The sequence below is a fragment of the Elephas maximus genome, chromosome 10 (genome assembly GCF_024166365.1).
Source record: "Elephas maximus indicus isolate mEleMax1 chromosome 10, mEleMax1 primary haplotype, whole genome shotgun sequence".
Lineage (NCBI taxonomy): Eukaryota > Metazoa > Chordata > Mammalia > Proboscidea > Elephantidae > Elephas > Elephas maximus.
Genome location: NC_064828.1, coordinates 101843831 through 101865356, shown reverse-complemented (window position 1 = coordinate 101865356; position 21526 = coordinate 101843831). Strand labels below are relative to the sequence as shown.

General features: G+C 43.3%; 1 protein-coding gene across 1 annotated transcript in view; it reads left to right on the top strand.

Annotated features, from left to right (window-relative positions):
- Positions 1 to 20997, top strand: part of KCNK10 (potassium two pore domain channel subfamily K member 10) — a 160433-nt gene extending 139436 nt beyond the window's left edge. The window contains exons 5-7 of the mRNA XM_049898380.1: positions 13580 to 13766; positions 18001 to 18143; positions 20078 to 20997. Coding sequence (XP_049754337.1) covers positions 13580 to 13766; positions 18001 to 18143; positions 20078 to 20698 — 951 coding nt within the window. The 3' untranslated portion in view covers positions 20699 to 20997. The remainder of the gene's footprint in view (positions 1 to 13579; positions 13767 to 18000; positions 18144 to 20077) is intronic.
- The last annotated feature ends 529 nt before the right edge of the window (positions 20998 to 21526 follow it).

Here is a 21526-nt window from a genome sequence, read left to right as displayed (position 1 = left end):
TCCCCAGTCCTGTGCAAGGTCCTGTCCCTCCCAGCTGACTTCAGCTATGACATGGATTTCCTTAATTGCTCTCCCAATTCATTATCTCCTCCTAGGAGAGTGTCTGGCTTTACACACTCTCAGCAGAGGCTCTGTGTTATCTCACCTTACATTTCTGCTTTTAATACATATATTCCTTCCTAGTTGTTGTTGTTGTTAGGTGCTGTCGAGTCGGTTCTGAGTCACAGCCACCCTGTAAAACAGAAGTAAACACTGCCTGTTCCTGCGCCATCCTCACAATTGTTGTTACGCCTGAGCACATTGTTGCAGCCACTGTGTCAGTCCATCTCGTTGAGGGTCTGCCTCTTTTTCCCTGATTCATTCTCTGATTCACCAAGTATGATGTCTTTCTCCAGAGACTGACCCCTCCTGACAACATGTCCAAAGTATGTGAGATGTAGTCTCACCATCCTTACTTCTAAGGAACGTTCTGGTTGTATGTCTTTCAAGACAGATTTGTTCGTTCTTCTGACAGCCATGGTATATTCAATATTCTTCGCCAACAACACAATTCAAAGGTGTCAATTCTTCTTGGGTCTTCCTTATTTGTTGTCCAGCTTTTGCATGCATATGAGGCAATTGAAAAGACCATGGCTTGGGTCAAGCGCACCTTGGTCTTCAAGGTGACATCTTTGCTTTTTTAGCAGATTTGCCCAATGCAATGTGTTGTTCGATTTCTTGACTGCTACTTCCATGGGTGTTGGTTGTGGACCCCAAAAAAGTGAAATCCTTGACAACTTCAATATTTTCTTAATTTGTCATGATGTTGCTTACTGCTCCATTTGTGAGGATTTTTGTTTTCTTTATGTTGAGGTATAATCCATACTGAAGGCTGTGGTCTTTGATCTTCATCAGTAGGTGCTTCAAGTCCTCTTCACTTTCAACAAACAAGGCTGTGTCATCTGCATAATGCAGGTTGTTAATGAGTCTTCCTTCAAACCTGATGTCCAGTTCTTCATATAGTCCAGCTTCTCGGATTATTTGTTCAGCATACAGATTGCATAAGTGTGGTGAAAGGATACAACCCTGATGCATACCTTTCCTGACTTTAAAACAAGTAGTATCCCCTTGTTCTGTTCTAATAACTGCCTCTTGATCTATGTACAGGTTCCTCATGAGCACAATTAAGTGTTCTGGAATTCCCGTTCTTCTAAATGTTACCATAATTTGTTATGTCCACACAGTCAAATGCCTTTGCATAGTCAATAATACACAGGTAAATATCTTTCTGGTATTCTCTGCTTTCAGCCAGGATCCATCTGACATCAGCAATGAGAACTCTGGTTCCATGTCCTCTTCTGAATCTGGCTTGAATTTCTGGCAGTTCCGTGTCGATGGTATTGCTGCAATCACTTTTGAATGATCTTCAGCAATATTTTACTTTTGTGTGATATTAATGATATTGTTTGATAATTCCTGTGTTCAGTTGGATCACCTTTCTTGGAAATAGGCATAAATATGGATCTCTTCCAGTCAGTGGGCCAGGTAGCTGTCTTCCAAATGTCTTGGCATAGGTAAGTGAGCACTTCCAGCGCTGCATCCATTTGTTGAACTATCTCAACTGGTATTCTGTCAAGTCCTGGAGCCCTGTTTTTCACCAGTGCCTTCAGTGTATCTTGGGTTTTTTCCTTCAGTACCGTTAGTTTTTGATCATATGCTACCTCCTGAAATAGCTGAGTTTCCATTAATTCTTTTTGGTATAGTGTCTGTATTCCTTCCATCTTCTTTTGATGCTTCCTGCATAGTTTAATATTTTCCCTGCAGAATCCTTTAATATTACAGCTTGATGCTTGATCCTTCTTGGTGAGGGGCTGCAATCTGAAAAAGAGAATTCGCCTTCCCATCAGGAGAACTTGCCTATAGCTGATGGTCTGACCTGCTTTCCTCCTACATAATGGAGTAGTCACTGAGCCTTCTGCTAAAATGTAAATCATGACACCAGGAGGACTGGAGAGAGAAGAGTCTTTGAAAGAGCCCAATAAGTAGTAGCATCCTCTCTTACCTACCCAAGATATGAACCAGCTGAGAAATAAGGCAAAGATAACTACTAAAGCTTAATGCTATTATAGTCCCTTCATACTGGAGAACATGAGCTCTCTGGGTGGCACAACAGTTTGCACTCAACTGCTAACTTAAAGATTGGCGGTTCAAACCCACCCCGTGATGCCACAGAAAAAAGACCTGTCAGTCTGCTTCCGTAAAGATTACCGCCTAGAAAAACCCCATCAGGCAGTTCCAGTCTGTAACAAATACATAGGGTCACCATGAGTAGGAATTGACTTGGTAGCAACATGTTTGGCTTTACTGGATAATATGGCTTACATCTGTGGGAAGTTGGGTTCTCTAATCCTGAATTCCAGAATTAGACAGCAGATCACAAGGGGCACTTCTTGGGGGCAGCTTCTTCCCACAATGAAGGGGAGGGGAAGCCCCGGGGTCAGAGTAAGAGGCTTGAGAGAGGCCTTGAATGTTGGAACTGGTGGGGCTTCCTGAACAGGGAGGAATCACCAAGGCGTGGGAAACGAGCATTCATCCTAACAGAGGGACCTTGTGGTCTAACTATTGTGCGATGCTCGGCCAGTAAACTGTGACCTTGAACCCTTGTTACCCAGTGGAGGGAGAAGAGTGAGCCTACCTTTCAGCGGCCTGTTTATATTGCTGCTGCTGTTGTTAGCTGCTGTTGACTCTTGGTGACCCCATGTACAATAGAACGAAACCCTACTCAGCCTTGTGTCATCCCCATGATCAGCTGTTGTTAACCGCAGGGTTTCGTTGGCTGGTTTTCAGAAGCAGATCACCAAGACTTTCTTCCTAGTGTAATAGTGCTCCTGTCATATTATTGTCTGCTTGTGTGTGTGATGGGGGCATTATGTGGGGGGGGGGGGGGGCATTGTTCCTTGTGCTACTGAAATCTGGGTAAAATCAACTTAGAGTTTGAGTGAGTGAGAAGCTGGGAGGGTGTCTGTCAAGGTTGCCAGGATTTATTCCATTTACGTGGCTGATTAGCCACATCTTTTTCATGGGTCTACCTTTCACACTTCAACTAAAGAGAAGGATCATTCTTCAGGTAAAATCACCTCTGGATGTTTCCTACGTGTGATGGCTTATCTGTAGTTCTGGCCTCTCGGCCATAGCTTCTGAGTGCTTAGCCAGCAAAGATCCAACGTTTCATCACCACAGCAAAGATCCAACGTTTCATCACCACAGCAAAGATCCAGAGATCTTCTGTTACAGCTGGCACATCTTTATGTTCCACAAACCAGAGCTACAAGGATATTATTCTTTTCTTTCTTCTGTCCCAGGTGATACTTTAATCACTAGGGTGTCATTATGCACTAAACTTTGCCTTCAATATGGAGCCCTCGTGGCACAGTGGTTAAGAGCTCGGCTGCTAACCAAAAGGTCAGCAGTTCGAATCCACCAGCTGGTCCTTAGAAACCCTATGGGACAGCTCTACTCTGCCCTATAGGGTTGCTATGAGTCAGAATTGACTTGATGGCAATGGTTTTGGTTTTTTGGTTTTTTGCCTTCAGTAACCACCAGTCCTGGACACCACAGACAGCTCCAGGAGGAATGTTTTCAGCCAAAGACTCAGACTCTACCCCCAACTAGACTTTATGTGCTTGAGGAAGGAATTTTACATTTTTCTTTCTATTTTTTTTTTAAACTGCTCTGTCCCTTGTGACCAAAACAGTGCCCAATATTAAAAAAAAAAAAAACTTAAAAATTACACGCTGAATGAATTAATTGGTTTAAATTTGAAAGCAAGATCTTGTCTTCCAACAGAGTCTTCTGTTTAAATATTAGCAGCTCCCAACTTTTAGAAAGGCAAACTTTTACAGATCTGAATTAAAGACTTCCTGGAGAGAAACAGCTGAGGGTTAAAAAAAAAAAAAATTGTGGATTTTAATTTTATTTTTTTTCCATACCAGGTATAGCTACTTTGGCAGTTCAGTGATAAAACAATTTAACTGTATCTATCAAAAGCTTTGTGTGGCGAAACTAGCAGAGCACTTCATTGGCCGATTATCTGTTAGATGCTGTGGTGTGGCTTGGAGCTGGATACAGCTTTTTTTTTTGTATACTTAAGGTCCATTTATGTATTCAGCTTTTCAGCAAGACATTTTCAGCAGGCTCCATGGGAATTTGACTGCAGGTTTCTCACTAATACGTGTTCAGAATAGGCGACTCTGCCATGCGGATCATAGGCCCCAGTGTTTAAAAGGTCTCCTCATAGTTTATAGATTTACTGCTGCCTTTTGTCCATTCGTTGTGATGTTGAAACTATTAGCTAGAAGCAGACCTTAAAAAAGAATCTTTGCCGAGTACAATAATAGAAGCAAATGAGGTCAATTCTTTTGTGAAGCAGTTCCCGTTATCTTTCCATCTTGAGAAATTATCCTCAGTTCAATTGTATGACTGTGGTGATGTGTTTAGGAAACCCTGGTGGCATAGTGGTTAAGTGCTACAGCTGCTAACCAAGAGGTCGGCAGTTCAGATCCGCCAGGCGCTCCTTGGAAACTCTATGGGGCAGTTCTACTCTGTTCTATAGAGTCGCTATGAGTTGGAATCGACTCGACAGCAGTGGGTTTGTTTTTTGTTTTTTTTTTTTGGGTGATGTGTTTAAGTCTCAACCAAACCAAACCAGAAACTTGAGCTTTCTGCTTGTCTAGCTCCTGTCCTAGGATTTTTATTGCTGTATCTTGATTATTTAATAATATCCCCATTGTCCTGGCTGAAAATCGCAACAAAGATGCAAAATTTCTCAGCCAGACTGTGATCTGGATTGTTTATTGCAGAATTCTCAGGCATCCCATAAAGGTGAAAAGGAGAACAGAGAGGAGTAGACATCCAGTAAAGAAATAGCCCACAAATGAACATACTCAGTCTCTGAAACAAGATTGTTGACGTAAACAAAGGCAGGTGGGAACATCATGCTTGATGAGAATTAGACTTGTGGCTTAGCCCCTGAGGTCTGAAACAAGTAAACATGTCTACAGTTGTCGGTACATACATCCTTGGCTCAGAGGAGAGTTCTTTGAGCTGGCCCCCCCAGCCCCCAGCCCCCTGTTCAGGAAGCTTATTTGGCTCTTCCTAATAATTTTTTTTTAATAATTGCACATACAATTTTGACAACTAAAGGCGATGGGTTTGGAGCTTTTCAAAAATTCCTAGTTAATACTGGTTGGACAAGGGGAGATAGTTTTGTGTCACACTCTTTGTATAAGGAGAAGGGAATAACATAGCATCTATTCTAACCAGTCCACAAAGTGCAAAAACAAGACTTGGCTAGAAATACACACCTACCCTACCACTTCAGCCCCAATAGCGTATCAAACCGTAGCTTCCTAGATAACAGCTTTGTTAGCCCAAGGGCTCTCACAAAGCTCTCTGCTAGCTGCTCTGCTTACTGGTAAATAAGTAACACAGTTTTGCCTAGCAACCCACTGTGGAAACAGATTGGCTCTGTAAGTGGTGGGCGGAGGCGGGGGAGCAGGGAGAGCAGTCCTGTGCCTCCCAGGGCCCCTCTGCAGGTGGTTCCTGACAGTGCAAACATTCTCTACAATTCTTGGCCATTTTAGAAGGATGATGAAGAACTAAGGGAAATTAATTGGAAGGCAAATAAAAAATCTCCCAAGATTGTGAGCTGAGATTGTCTGAGAGCTCGATTTAGAGTCAGCCCAGAAGAACCATTTCCTCGTTGAAAATGAGGTCATTAAATGAGATAATGTATCCAGGAAGGGGCAAGCAACAGTGACCTCCTGAAGCTGGACAAAGATGATCTTAAGCCAGACATGCGGGAACGTTCCTCAATAGCGAAGGGCAGCATTAAATCTGGGACTGTCCTGTCTGAGATTTAAAGTTTGACGTTAGCAATGATACTTAACTACCAGGCACTGTGCTTTGCTTTTCACACTTTATTCCTTTGATCTTCTAAGCAACCCTATGGGTGGGTACTCTTTGTCTCCATTTTATAGAGGAAGAAACCAAGGCACAGAGAGGTTTGGAAACTTGCCCGAGGTCACTCAGCTATTCAGTAGCAAGGATGGGATGTGTCTCAGGCAGTCTGTTTCCAGAACCCACATTTCGAAACATGTTTACACAGGCAGTGAGCAGTTGAAGGGCTAAAGGTGTTAAGGAGCCTGCAGATCTCCGCATTGTGAATGAGTTTGTGGTTCCTTCTTGAAATCTACTGTTTAAAATGTTCAATGAAGGCAACTGTGTTTTTAAATATCTAGACAACAACAAAAACATAGGTATCCAGGATAACAGATATTGCTAAAACCTTACACCTTTAAAAGAAGCTCTGCACAACGGAACACTCATTTCCATTACTAAAGAGACTCAAAAACCCTCAGCTTACAATGATTCAAGAAAGACTCGATTCATTACCCTTATTATGTATGGAAGTAGATATTGTCTGGCAGCTTAATTGTGAAGAATCGTTGAAGAATTTGTAAGAGCAAAGAATAGAAATGTTTTTTATAAATAACATGTTAGAGATGAAAAATCTATCTAAAAATAAAATATATGTTTTTTTAAATTTGTTGTAATGTTTGTTTTCTGATCATTAAATTTCCTTCATGGTGTCTTTTTATTTGTTCATTTGTAATTGTAACATTTATTATGAAACAGGCATCAGAATTGAAGCATGAGCTGTTTAAAGCAAAACTGGTGAAAATCAGTTTTTCATTGTGGGAGATCAACAGACTTGTACACCTTGATTGTTGAAACAACTAAGTTCACTGACTTGTTTTTTTGTTGTTGGTGTTGTAGAATATGTGGGATATAGTAAAAATCTTAGTACCCTGCACGCACTAAAAATTTTGTAATCCAGCTCATCTCATTCTGCTAAAATGGCATGTACCACTTTTGCGTTCAATCGCTAGTATTATAATTGCATTTAAAAAGAAGTTACATCATGGATAGCTAAGATACACACACACACACACGTGATATAACTCACATATCCTGCATGAATGCGTGAGTAAGCAGAGGAGGGGATACCACCACAGATACCAGTGTTCATGGCCCTCACATGCCTTAATCTCGCCCTGCTGTCGATTATACATAAATCTACAGAAACATGCTAATTACTTTTTCTAAAATTTACTTATTATCTTAAACTTTTGCCTTGTGAAACTAGGTAGTGGCCACATTCTTGTGGACTGGGCATAAGTAACTCCATCTTTGTTTTTAACTTCCCCAGCCAACACCTGTACCTCTTTCTTTTATAGTGAAGTATGGGTTACACATATTTTCATACACCTACACCGACACACACACACCACTTGATTTCTTAAGTCCCTAAAAGACCTCCGTCTTAGTTGCCTAGGACTGCCATAACAAAATACCACAATTTATTTTCATACAGTTCTGAAGGTTAGAAGTCTGAATTTAAGGCATCAGCAGGGCTATGCTCTCTCTCTCTCTGTCTGCTTTAAGATCCTTTTCTTGTTTCTTTCCATGTCTGGTAGCCCCAGATATTGCTTGATGTTTCTTGGCTTGTAGTTGTATCTTCACACAGTGGTGCCTTCGCCCTCTATGTGTGACTCCATTTCCTTGTTTGTTCTCCCTTCTTATAAAATACCACTCAGGTGGGATTAAGACCATCCTACACCAGTGTGGCCTTGTTAATTTAACTGATTACGTCTGCAAAAACAAACAAAACCCCAAGCCAAACCAGTAACCATTGAGTCCATTCAGAGTAATGGCACCCCCGTGTGTTCCAGAGTAGAACTGGACTCCATACGGTTTTCAATAGCTGATTTTTCCAGTGTAGATTGCCAGGCCTTTCTCCCGAGGCACCTGTGGGTGGATTTGAACTGCCAATCTTTCATTAGTAGCCAGGCGCCTAACCATTTGCAACATCCAGGGATTCCACCATCTGCAAAGAAAAACACTATTTCCCTGATCAAGTTCATGTTTAAAGGTACAGGGGCTAATGCTTTAATGGATCCTTTTGACCCCAGTATTTAAATTCTGCAAGCATCCTCTGAGCATTACCCTTGGACATCTGGGAGGAGCAGCCCAGGAACACTCGGGGTAGCTTGGGCAGTGAGCAGTGGTGAAATATTTACCTTGCTGATAAGGCAGTAAGGTGCCAAGGTCTTGCCTTCGCTGCTCACCTCACTCTCTGCCACCAAACAAATCCACTCCTGTTCCGTGCCATCTTCCCTTCTGCCCATCTCCTGCAGCCTGGAATGTCTCCAGCTTCCTGTGGACTCGCTGTTCTCCTTTGCCAACCTCAACCTCATTTGGATTGCAATTGCATTTGCTTCCTAATTTATGACTTAACAAGTGTCTCACAAACATTTAATTCACTTTAATTTCATTATGCTTTTGAGGAGGACGATTTATAGAGGGGGGAAATTGATGTTCCCACTGCCAGCAATTAGATTAACATAATGATCTATGGTAAAATCTCCTTCTGGGCTTTGGACTTTTCTTACATGCCTACAAACAAAATTAGGCTAATGAATCGGTTCCTGGGTCCACAGAGGGGCTCAAATGCACCCACAAAGTCCTCCTATAATACCCAATGTGGAAATTCATGAAATGGGAAAAACATGCACCTTATCCAAGCCATGGTGTTTTCAGTTGCCTCATAAGCGTGGGGAAACTGGACATTGAATAAAGAAGACTGAAGAAGAACTGACACCTTTGAATTATGGTGTTGGCGAAGAATATTGAATATACCGTGGACTGCCAGAAGAAGGAACAAATCTGTCTTGGAAGAAGCACAGCCAGAATGTGCCTTAGAAGTGAGGATGGCGAGACTTCATTTCACATACTTTGGACATGTTATCAGGAGGGACCAGTCACTGGAGAAGGACATCATCCCTGGTGAAGGAGAGGCTCAGGGAAAAACAGAAGACCCTCAATGAGATGAATTGACACGGAGGCTGCAACAGTAGGCTCAAGCATAACAATGATTGTGAGGATGGTGCAGGACCAGGCAGTGTTTTGTTCTGCTGTACATAGGGTCACTATGAGTCGGAACTGACCTGATGGCACTTAACAACAACATGGTTCTCAGCTAATTTATGTCTTATGATACTTTTGTGGAAAAAATTTTTTTTCATATCAATTTGGAGAATATTGATAAATTATAATTTTTTCCAGATAGCTTTTCTGAGGTCATAGGGAGGGAACACATCAAATGATCTTTTCATGTTCCCACTCTATATACTGAGGATCTTCTTCGGGCGGGAGTAGTGGCGGTTCAGCGGTAGAATTCTCGCCTTCGTTGTGGGAGACCCAGGTTTGATTCCCAGCCAATGTACCTCATGCACAGCCATCATCTGTCTGTCAGTGGACGCTTGCATGTTGCTATGATGCTGAATCGGTTTCAGCAGAGCTTCCAGACTAAGACAGACTAGGAAGAAAGGCCTAGTGATCTGCTTCTGAAAATCAGCCAATGAAAACCCTATAGATCACAAGGGCTTGATCTGCAACCGATCATGGGGATGGCGTGGGATCTGGTTGCATTTCATTCTGTTGTGCAACAGCCACCCTCCTAGGAGTAAAGCATGTGACCCCCTTTTTTTTTTTTTTATAAAGGACTGTATTTCTTAAGCTTTTCCTTTGAATGTTTAGGGAATATATTGATCCAGGAATTGGGATGCAAATAGTGCTGATCTCAATTCGTGCAAATAAATATTCTCCACCTATTCTCAGTTATTTACATAACTTCCCACTCCATTTTGCCGTACTGAACATAAATCAAAAAAACCAAACCCACTGCTGTTGAGTTGACTCTGGCTTTTAGCAACCCTGTAGGACAGAGTAGAACTTCCCCATAGGGCTTCCAAGGCTGCAAATCTTTATGGAAGCAGATTGCCACATCTTTCGCCTGAGGAGTGGCTGGTGGATCCGAACCACAGACCTTTCGGTTAGCAGCCGAGGGCTTTAACCACTATGCCACCAGGGCCCCTTATGTTGAACATGGGGGCTTATGACCCCAGTGAAGTGGGGTGAGCAAGCCATGTTTATAAAGGAGACCAACCTTCTTTCAACTCCTTCATCCCTTGGAGCTTTCCAGTGAAAGAGAAGCACCAGTGTTTCTTCCCATAAACCAGGGAAGAGGAGGGGGAACAGAAGAAAGGGAAACAAAGCCACAATTGTCCAAACTTCTTATCTCTAAGACCTAGATATTTTCTTGACTAGCATTTCCATGGTTGAGCCAAGTGGCCAATTTTAGGAGAAATAATTCTATCTTGAGCGTTTCTGTCCTGGAAAACCTGGCTATGAGTCGGAATTGATTTGGCGGCAGTGGGTCGGTCGGTTTTGTTGTTAAACCTGGCTGAGGTGACAGAACCCAGAGTATGAGTGAAGCTTTGGAATTCCTGGACAGATTTTGCAGCGACTATTATTTATTCCCGGAGCCCTGGTGGTGCAGTGGTTTAGCGATACAGCTGCTAACCAAAAGGTCAGCAGTTCAAATTCACCAGTCGCTCTTTGGAGACTCTATGGGGCAGTTCTACTCTGTCTCCTAGGGTCTCTATGGGTTGGAATCAACTCAGTGGCAACAGGTTTGGTTTGGTTATTATTTATTCCCAACCTTTCTTCCCAGCAAAGAAATGATGGCCTGCTCTTCAGTGGGATTCAGTCTGGTTTCTTTTGTTGAGGTTTTTTTTTTTTTTGGCAACTTTGAGCCGGTGAATTGTTGAATAACTGGAAAAGCTGTTTCCATTATTAAGCACGGAACTGAGTTAATTATATCAGAATTTGAATCTCAGCTTTGTCTCTAATTAGCAGCCTCATTTTATGCAAGTCCCTTAACCCCTCTTGGCTTTAGTTTTTACATCTGTGAAACGGAGTATATGAATGCAGATGTCTCCCTGAGTTCTGAGGTTCTCTGCCTTCTAATTCACCAGAATGCAATGAATCAGGAACAGGTCATGTGGTAAGAATTTCCTATGCTGGATTGCCCCTAATGTGGTCATACCTTTGCAGGAAATCAATCTACGCAGTGTAGAAAGCCCAACACACTCTGGGGTTCAACATATATTTATGCTAGTATATCGTTTTGGTGGGATTATGATACTAGAGCCCTCTGATGACAACCTCCAGTGTCCATTCTGGGAGCTTTGAGAAGACCTAAAGGATTATTCATTTAGGAGGCAACGCGAGTGCTGTCTTCAGTGCGTTCAAGGGGAATCCCAACAATGTTCCCAGTCACCTCTGGACACCATTGGCATGGTTCCTTTGCCCCAATATCAGCCTAACTCCCATTCTCAGATGATGCCTTTTATCACCTAACTACTGACTCCTTTGGAAGCTGATGTGAGATGAAGCTCCTGCTGCCCATTTTGTGCCTGGCACCCTGATCGGGCTCTGGCTTTCAAAGGCAACAGAGTTCACAAATATGGTGACCGCAGCACCAGCTCAAACTAATGTGTTTGTAAAACAAAATTATAAGGAGGGTGAAGAAACACACAAGTGTTTGTTAGAGTCTGTCACAAATGATGCCAAGGGGTAGATAAACTTTCTTTTCATCCAAGCATTTGGTCCAACTTGTGTCAGCCATTTTTTTCCCCCTGTTGAAGACATAATCATGTATTAATGCGAAAGAATAACACAATATTTGATTGCTCTACAATTTAATAAACAGTTTGCAAATTGGGGAAACGGTTCCTCATGCAAGAATAAACTGCTTCTAGAGAATGGAGAATTCACAGCGACTTCAATAACTTTGGATTAATGAATACAAGTTTCCATGGTGGTGAAGTATTTAATGGTTACTGAGTTAACATTCAAAAGGTAACTATGGAAGATTGCCCTTCGCCCATCTAGGGTCCTGAGACCTCTAGAAATTTTAACTAAAGAAGTCCTAGTCTTTCTCATTTAATCGTAAGTTAATGGTTTTTTATGATCTGCTGTTTGGGTGAGAGAGAAAAAACTGCTGGCAGCTCAGTTTTTTGTCAGGAAGTTTTTAAGTTCATGGATAATAAAAGGCCTCATGAAATAAAAGTAAAATACTTTTTTTAAACATAAATTTGATTCCACACCCTCAATGGGTTTCCTTTGACAGAATGGGAAGTAGGTGCAAATCTATCACGACCACTGTGAAAAGAGCTCTGTGCTTTCCTAATGGAGGGTAAATAATACCACATGAGAAATGGCAGTGTCTTAGGCTAGGTTCTCTAGAGAAGCAAAACCAGTGAAGTGTATATATGTATATATGGAGAAAGAGAGAGACTTAAGAAAATGGCTCACATGGTTGTAGAAGCTGGCAAGTCCCAAATCCATGGGTCAGGCATCAGGCTGGAGGTTTCTACTAACTCACGGGGCTGACAAATCCTATATCGGCAGGTAAAACAGCAGGCTGCTGACTCGAGTCCCAAGAACCAGAGGTCAGATGATGACAAGCCAGATTTAAGATCCAGAGCAAGCCAGCAAGGTTTGCCAGAACGCCCATACATATATTGGATGCAGGCCACACCCCCAAGGAAACTCCCCTTACAACTGATTGGCTGATCACATCATGGAGGATGCATCATTACATAACTGCCAAATCACTGAGAATCATGGTCCAGTCAAGTTGACATACAATCTTAACTATCACAGGCAGCAACCATCTTGGGAAGTAATGAAGTTTGTACCTGTGAGGGAGCTAGAATTGGTATTTAGGCTGCAGTTATTCAACCACATGAGGGACATTCAAGACATGAGCTGAGCTGCTTATGAACAGGCTTCATGGTGCCTGAGAACCTCCTAAGATCATGTCGAAGAGTTAAACCAGTAACTCTGTTAGGAGCAAAAAAAAAAATGAGTTTTATTGAGAATAAAAACAGCTATATCCGGGCCCCATCCCATTGTCAAGTCAATTCCAACTCATAGTGACCCTATAAGACAGAGTAGAACTGTTTCCAAGAAGTGGCTGGTGGATTCAAACTGCTGACCTTTCGGTTAGCAGCTGAACTCTTAACCACTGTGTCACCAGGGCTTCTAGGGCTGGCAGTGCTAAGTAAAAGTACAAAGTAAAAAGTTCAAGCAGAGAGAAGGGTCTTTACACAAAGAGAACAAAGGAAAGGTGGGAGTTAATGATTGATTGTAGATAAGATCAGCTTCAGCTTGAAATCCTTTGAAATGCAAAGGTCAGCCACCTGACTACGAAGGGGTGAGTCACCAGGTAGGTGAGAGGTGGCCAACTGGTTTGGCCATACATGACTGTAGAATAATTGGTTGTACATTTGTCCTTCTACCCCAGGGCAAATTGTTTACATCTTGACACATTCTTGCTAAATGATTTGCATCCTGACCTTTGGTCTCCTGAGAATGCATGTTGACCACAGCATTCTTAGTCTGACAACGAGTGCCTCCAGTTTCAAACTTTTCTGTTACAACCATCTGAAATTTCTGGATGTGCTTTTTTCAAAGAGGGAGTCCACGGCTTTCATTAGATTCTCAGACAGCAGCCTATGACCTAAAAAAGGCTTGAAGCCACTGACATAATACATTTTTCTATGCCTCTGTCTTCTGAGTCCAGGATCACGGAGCTGATTTGCCTTTCTTTCTTCTTTGTTCTTCCTAGAAAAAGCAAGTGAGTCAGACCAAGATCCGGGTCATCTCCACCATCCTGTTTATCTTGGCTGGCTGCATTGTGTTTGTGACGATCCCTGCTGTCATTTTCAAATACATCGAGGGATGGACGGCCTTGGAGTCCATTTACTTTGTGGTGGTTACTCTGACCACGGTGGGCTTTGGTGACTTTGTGGCAGGTGAGCACTGTAGGCATCCTGGTCACTGGGATGAGGATCTGTTGGCCGGGAAAGGGCAGGGAAAATGATCTGTTAGCCACGCTTTTCAAAGCCACAATAAACAATGTTGTAGGAGAAGCAAACGACTCAGGTGTCACTGCTGCTGTACACAAAAAAAAAAAAAACCACAGGCTCATTTAAAACTCATGATCCTATGCGATGTAAACCGCAGCAGCTTTCTGCTGTGAAGGGAATGCAAGCTTCTTCCTTCCTAGGATGCTTGTGGCCCTTATCATCATATGAATTATGCATGAGTGAGATGACATGTCTCACTGAATGTTGGACTTCGGAATTGTGTTAAGGCTCCTTGAGTCAGTTCATAAAGGCTGTATCGGCAGATAGAAAACTCAGGAAAGGTGAGCATAGAGCTTGGCCTGCAGTGGCCTGCTGGTTAAGCTTCCTGACGCTGGGGTGAGAGCCATTATCCCCACAACAGTTGTCCTGGGCGTGCCCAGACATAAGACTCAGAACTTTGGTGACTTTCAGGAGCTGAGGGAAGGTAGTATTTTACTGGGTTCTTCAGGAATGGGTATAGAAGCAATAGAAACCTTCTTTGTAAAAAAATAAATGTCAATGAGCTATGTTTAAGCAAGTGAAAAAAAAAAATCATCATCAATTTCACCTGAGGACAGGAGTTTGGAAATGAGATTTGGCTTCTTACGTGGATCACTTTCTCAAAGTGTGGTAAAAAGGCAGGCATAGAAGAAGGACGCCGCCTTCCCTTTTCCCAGAGGGATTGTTCTAGGTGGTCAGACAGTCAATACTTTTCTACTCTGACAAGTGAGCATTTTGATCAAAAAACACTGTGATAATCTTGAGATGTTTGGGTTGAGTGTGTGTATGTGTGTGTGTGTTGTGTGTGAGTGTGTGTGTGCATGCCCTTGCCAGTTTCTGGTTAAGCAGCATCCTGGACAGTTAAAGACAGCTGCCTGGCAGACTGTTCCTCATTTTGGCATAGTGGTCCCAGCAATGCCCTAATTCCTCCATGGAGTACAGCAAGGCGAATGGGATCTGGTCTTTGGGAAGCTGCTGTACAGGAAATTATGGAAAGGATGCTGAACACCTGTCAATAGGAACATGGGTGCCTCCATATTAATTCTATAACACAGACAGCTGACAGGGTAGTTTTGTAGCTATTTCAACTGGGCAATGAAGGCTGAAGTCCACTTTGTAGAAACATTGGGTCTTTTCCCTTCCTTTTTATTGACTAAGAACTGGAAAGTCAAAGTGATTAAAAATTGTTTGCGAAAAGACTGGTGACTGGGACTCCACCAATCTTCCCTTATGCACAGTGCTCAATCAGTGTGCAGCTAGCTCCTCTGCCTTGGTGAGAACTCCCCTAATGCTATCTGATTACAGGCCTGGAGAGAAACCACACAGCAGGACTCAGAAGGCATGTCCCTGTCCGTTCCTCCATTCCTTAGCATGATCCATAGCTGGTCTGTGGGAAAACTCAGCTGAGGCTCCAATCTAAGGCCAAACACATGTAATGGTAACTGGATTTTAGAACTGTTTCTACAAACATATTTAAGTACCTCAAAGCACAATTTGCTTTGGGTTATGTCTGGGTTTGCACTAGGCTACCTTGAGAATGCTCTGTTTTAGGACATTGGTGTCTAGACTCTGCTCTCTGACTGCTCAGTTCAATAATTCCAGACCTGTTTCTAGGGCACAAAGGCCAGAGCCCTGGGTGTACAAGATTAAAAAAAAATTATGATTTTATTTATGATTCTAATTTATTATTTATTATTATTAGGCGCCACAGACTGAGCAGTGAGCATATACTAGCATTTTACCTTCACTCACCTAACAAGGGCGCAGTTACAAGGCATCATACTATTTTAATTTCTTCACTGCTGGTTACAGAGCCATATTTCATTTGTCCTGTGGTTTACACAGATTCGGGCTCTGTTATAATTCACAGCACTGACAGCAGTGAGATGAGGCCCTTCTAAGCACCTGTTTCCAGAATCTGGGCTGACACATCTGAAGAACATGTGCCTTAAAAACCGGAGGTTTGTCACTCCCTTTTCGTAATATTCTCAGTGCAATAGGGAATGATGACCAGTCATTTGAAAAGTATACTAACAAGAGTTGATTGTCACTGTGATTTGGCAAGGTACCAACTCTACTAGAAATACAATCGCGACGTCAACCACGCAGGAGTCAGTGCTGGTTTATTTTATAGCCGACTCACGTTTCGACAGCCTATCAACCTTACGGCATGGCATTTTGCAACCCTGCCTGGAACCTCACACTGAGCTCAGAATCCTAGAAAAAGGGACACGCAAAGGGTGCCTACTGTGTTGTTCGCTAGCGCCCCTTAGTGACAAGCTTCGTTGGGTGATTTAAAAAAAAAAAACAAAAAAAGCCAAACCCATTGCCATCTATTTCCACTCACAGTGACTCTATAGGACAGAGTAGAACTGCCCCATAGGGTTTCCAAGGCTGTAATCTTCATGGAAGCAGAATTCCACATCTTTCTCCTGTGGGGTGGCTGGTGGGTTAGAACCACAGACCTTTTGGTTAGCAGCTGAGGGCTTTAACCACCGTGCCACTAGGGTTCCTTCCATGGTCACTACTTAGCCTCAGATAGCCCAAAGGAGGAAGCTATAGACCTTTCTGGCCTAACACAGAAAGGAGAGGAAGTGCAAAAACTGCTTAGTGTTACAGGAACTCTGATAATATCCTAAGAAAGCTTGGAGGAGAGTTGCAGCTAAAACCAAAGGCAGTGAAAGCAAATGACGGGTCTTGCCACAGAGCCCTTTGAGAATATTTGGAATTATAATTTTAGGAAATGGCAGTAGCTGTTAAGGCCTTGTGGGCTGCATTGCAAAGTGGGTTCAGACACACTGAGAGGAGCCACAGGCCACAGCTCCTGCCCAGCTGCCTTTGGGAGGTATTATCGATACCCTAAAAGCCCAATCTGTATTCAGCTCTAGATGTGGTTACAACCATGACCCAGGGGGACAGTCTAATAATCATTCATCATGTAATACCATAATTACCGATACTTTGCTAGTATCAGTCATCTTGGAAATGGCCACCTGCCTGCTTCATTAGGCAACAACTTCTCACAGAGTGAGAACAAGGCTTGTGTCAATTTTGCCCCTTCTCTTTCTCACTTCTTCAGGAGAGTGGGCTGAGCTTAGAATCTATTTTGCATGGCTACCTTAGGCAGTGCCTGTAGGAGGGTTAAAATGAATAGGCTAGCTATTTGAAATAAGTGACTGATGCCTTCAGTGGGACAGCCAGTCAATTCAATCAGGCAATTGGCCAATTCAGTATGATGGTTTTTTACTGGAATCCCTATTTAGAAAATAAAGAGATTGGGCTAGCTGGGCTCTAAGTTCCATTTCAGCTCTAGCTTATGATGATTCCAATTAATCGGCCTAATTGACCCTTCGTATTAGCAGCATGTAAACACGATCCCTCAGTTAGCATTAAATCACCACTTCTTGGATCAAAGTCTCGGTAATGCCATTATGTCTAATGTTATTTCCACACATCCATTCATCTCTTGGTAAAGGCATGTGTCCTTAAAGAAGGAAATGGTTGCAGAATTGCAAACCATTTGGGATCATTTAATGATATTCAATTTTTATTAAAAAAATTTAGAGAAGTTAAAGGACAAAAAGGAGGCCTAGCGGTCCAGTGGTTAAGCACTCAGCTGCTAACTGAAAGGTTTGTGGTTCGAATCACAGCAGCTCTGTGGGAGAAAATGTGGCAGTCTCTTTCTGTAAAGATTGCAGCCTTGGAAACCGTATGGGGGCAGTTCTCCTCTGCTGTAAAGGGTCACTAAGAGTTGGAATCGACTCAATGGCGCGTAGTAACAACAACAAAAAAATGACAGCCGGGCTCATTGTGTTGCCCTCTAGCTCAAGTCATTGTCAATACTCAGGTTGAGAATAAGTGAATCAAGTTAGCCATTGACCATTTTTGTCATGAGTATTAAGGGTAGTGGTTGAGAATCAAAGAAAGCCAAAGCACGATCAAGCTTCCTTAGGAAAGGGACACATCTATTCCCTGCCCTCCAATCCCTGCCATGTAATGCACATAGCAGGCCTGACAGTGTTAGACGTTGGGAGTGTTAGGTAATGATGGAATGGCATCTCCACTACATGGACTGGAATATGTTTGCTCTGCAAAGACCGTATGCTAGATCACAGTTAAAGTAACGTTTGGTTGTTTTCAGGGGGAAACGCTGTCATCAATTACCGGGAGTGGTATAAGCCCTTAGTGTGGTTTTGGATCCTTGTTGGCCTTGCCTACTTTGCGGCTGTCCTCAGTATGATCGGAGATTGGCTACGGGTTCTATCCAAAAAGACAAAAGAAGAGGTAGGACCCTTTCCAGATACTGTGAGTGCTTCTGAGATCAGATGAGCTCATGTGTCGAGAATTGCCTGTCTCTATCCTGTGGGCTAGAGCATTTCTTGCTTAATGGAGGACCCTTCAAGGCTTCCTTGTTTTGAATCATTCCCTACAAGCCAAGTTAAATGGAATAGCAGTTATTTCTGAATCCTCTTTTGGCAGGTGAGGAAATACGCTAACTCAGTTACCACCCTACAGATCCTGGAAAGCCTAGTAAACAAGAACTTATTTAAAAAAAAAGAAAAATGGAAATAGTCAGCAGAGGGAGATTATGGCTGAGGAAGACGTGCAGTAGCCCCTTAGCAGCAAGAATGTGAAGAGGTTGAGAAAACCCAGAAAAAGCCCAGAAATATCAGGCCTGTCCTTCAGGTCTCAGGGCCTGGATGGCAATGCAGCTGAACACCATGAATCTTTCTCCATTCAGTATGGGACTGAAGTCATCACACAGTGACCAGCCATGGGGTAGCCATGGGGATTCAAGTTGTTTTTACCTATATCCCCTCCTCGTTTTTTGTCTGATCCCTAGAGACATATATAAACCTGTGACCAGGGCCAAGGAGTGTTCCCTCCCTCACAGAAATTTACATGAAAATTTACACAAAGGCCAGAGGAGAAACACATAAAAAGGCAAGATAGACTTTTCGATTATAAAAAAAATACTCATGTAGTTCTTCTAGGAAGAAAGGAAAAAAAATAAGAAGGAAGGAGGGCAAGGAAAGGAGAAGGAAAGAGCTAAAGGCAAAAAAGGAAGCAAGAAAAAAAAAATGGAAAGAAATGCAAAGGATAGCCTCTTTATGGGCAACTGTTTACTTCCCAGAATACTGTCTTTCCATGTAGAAGACCCCTGGGAGAGGGTTGCATAATGGAGACTTTTCCCAGATCATTACCAGGCCCAAGTGCTCATTTTCCAGACTTACAGAAACACTGTCAATGCAATTTCCAGTTGGATTCCCCAGATAGCTAATTGACCTGCCAAATATGAACTATGGAAAAAAAAAAAAAAAAAAGGACTACATAAATATTGACTTTCCTAAATGCAAGGATTTGAGTTACTTGCCTGTTCTGGGAAGTATGGACTTGTGCTATTTGCCCTGCTATTAAAGAGCCAAGAAATTTGGTGCTGACCCTCATGCAAAGCTTTGCTCTAAGGGAATATGTCCTCTGGCCTTTGGCAGATCATGCTCTCTTCCTGCACCCTGGCCAGGGGAATTTGGTTACCAGGTGCCCCAGAGGGTTTTCTTAAGCCAAGACAAACCTGATAGCACATGGCCGTAGCATGGCCCAGATGTACGGTGATCAACTGTCTCATTTGCCTGGGACTGATGGAGTTCCCAGGACACAGGCCTTTCAGTTTTAAAATGGGGACAGTCCCAGGCAAACGGATGGGTTGGTCACCCTCTCCAGATAGAAGTATTAGAGGGACACGGAAGGAAGGGCAAAGGACCTGCTGAGCACCTGCTTTGGGCCCGGGGCTGAGCTAGGTGCATTTCCCTACCTTGTGAAACACTAAAAGCTCTAAGCTAGATATGATGACCCCAGTTTATGTCAGGGGAATGAAGCCACACAATTTAGAGGTGGAAACATAACCAGAACCCAGGCTTGTCCAACTGCAAATATAGGCCTCACCCTTCAGAATGCTGCCTGCTTCTCACTTAGTCCCTATCTCCAGATCTCAGGCCTCTTTGGGGTGGTCTGATGTGTGTGCCTCTCTGAACCACATTAGTCACTAGCCAGTTTGAGGTGTGTATTCAGGTGGCGGGAAAACTAAGCTAGAAGTAGCGTTTCATCCCCTTCCCTGAGCCCACCTTGCCATGCGGGACATGAAAGGGCTGTAGGTGCTGGGAGATGCGAAGCAGAGAGGACTTTCTCAGTGTGTTGTTGTTCTTCCATCTCTTGACCAGGTCGGTGAAATCAAGGCCCATGCAGCCGAGTGGAAGGCCAATGTGACAGCCGAGTTCCGAGAGACAAGGCGTCGGCTTAGTGTAGAGATCCATGACAAGCTGCAGCGGGCAGCCACCATCCGCAGCATGGAGCGCCGGCGCCTGGGCCTAGACCAGAGAGCCCACTCTCTGGACATGCTGTCCCCCGAGAAGCGCTCTGTCTTTGCTGCTCTGGACACAGGCCGCTTCAAGGCCTCATCCCAGGAAAGCATCAACAACCGGCCCAACAACCTGCGCCTTAAGGGGTCAGAGCAGCTGAACAAACATGGGCAGGGGGCCTCCGAGGACAACATCATTAACAAGTTCGGGTCCTCCTCCAAACTCACCAAGAGGAAAAACAAGGACCTCAAAAAGACTTTACCCGAGGATGTCCAGAAAATCTACAAGACCTTCCGGAACTACTCCCTGGATGAAGAGAAGAAAGAGGAGGCGATGGAAAAGATGTGTAACTCGGACAACTCCAGCACCACCATGCTGACTGACTGTATCCAACAGCAGTCCGAGATGGAGAATGGGATGGTACTCACGGACACCAAAGACAGGGAACTTGAGAACAACTCGTTACTTGAAGACAGAAACTAAATCTGGAGGACGCTGGACTTGGGATAAGTGTTGTTAGTGTTTTCTGTTTTTGTTTTTAATATTCACACTGAGACAGGTGCCTTAAACTGACTTCTTGTTAGTCCGAAATTACATAGCATTGAAGAATATATTTCACTGTGCCATAAAATGACTGAAAGCTTGCTCTGCCAAAAGGAATCAAAGAACTTCAATTCTGAGAGCGACAGCAGGACATGCAGAGAGTGTTCGCACACCGAGGAGGTGACCACTATTCACGGTGAGGGAGTTTTTGTGGCAATGCTGTGTGGCTGTACAGTGCCGCCCCAGCCTGGCATTTCTAAAAGGGCAGCTATTCCTTTGACCAGCCTTCTGAAGGGAAGAGGTGTGTCTTTTAAGTGTCTCATGTCCTGAACCTACTGTTAGTGATGCGTGCACAACAGAGAAGGGGACCTGCAAGGGGTGAACTGGTAAATGTAATTAGAGTTAGACGTGATGTTGTGACATGTGCCCTGAGCTTGAATTTTGATACAAACCATTCCGTCTGTACCTAGTCTTTCTAAACTCCCAATGAATGGCCACGGGACCTGAGAGCACCTGGAATTTGTTGGAAGCAGATCAGAGCACATGTATTCAAAGGTGCAATTGCTTTCCTCATGACAAATGAAAAAGAAAAAAAAGTCACAAACACATCACACTGTGGATATCACTTAAACCAATGACAGAAGCCTACTGAAGTTTTTCTTTCTCTAAGGGGTAGGTAGTCCAAATGAACTTGCAAGCATTGGTGAAAACTCAACCTCAACCGCTGCCTGGTTCAAAGGCAGATCATGCTTTTTCCTCAATGGGTCC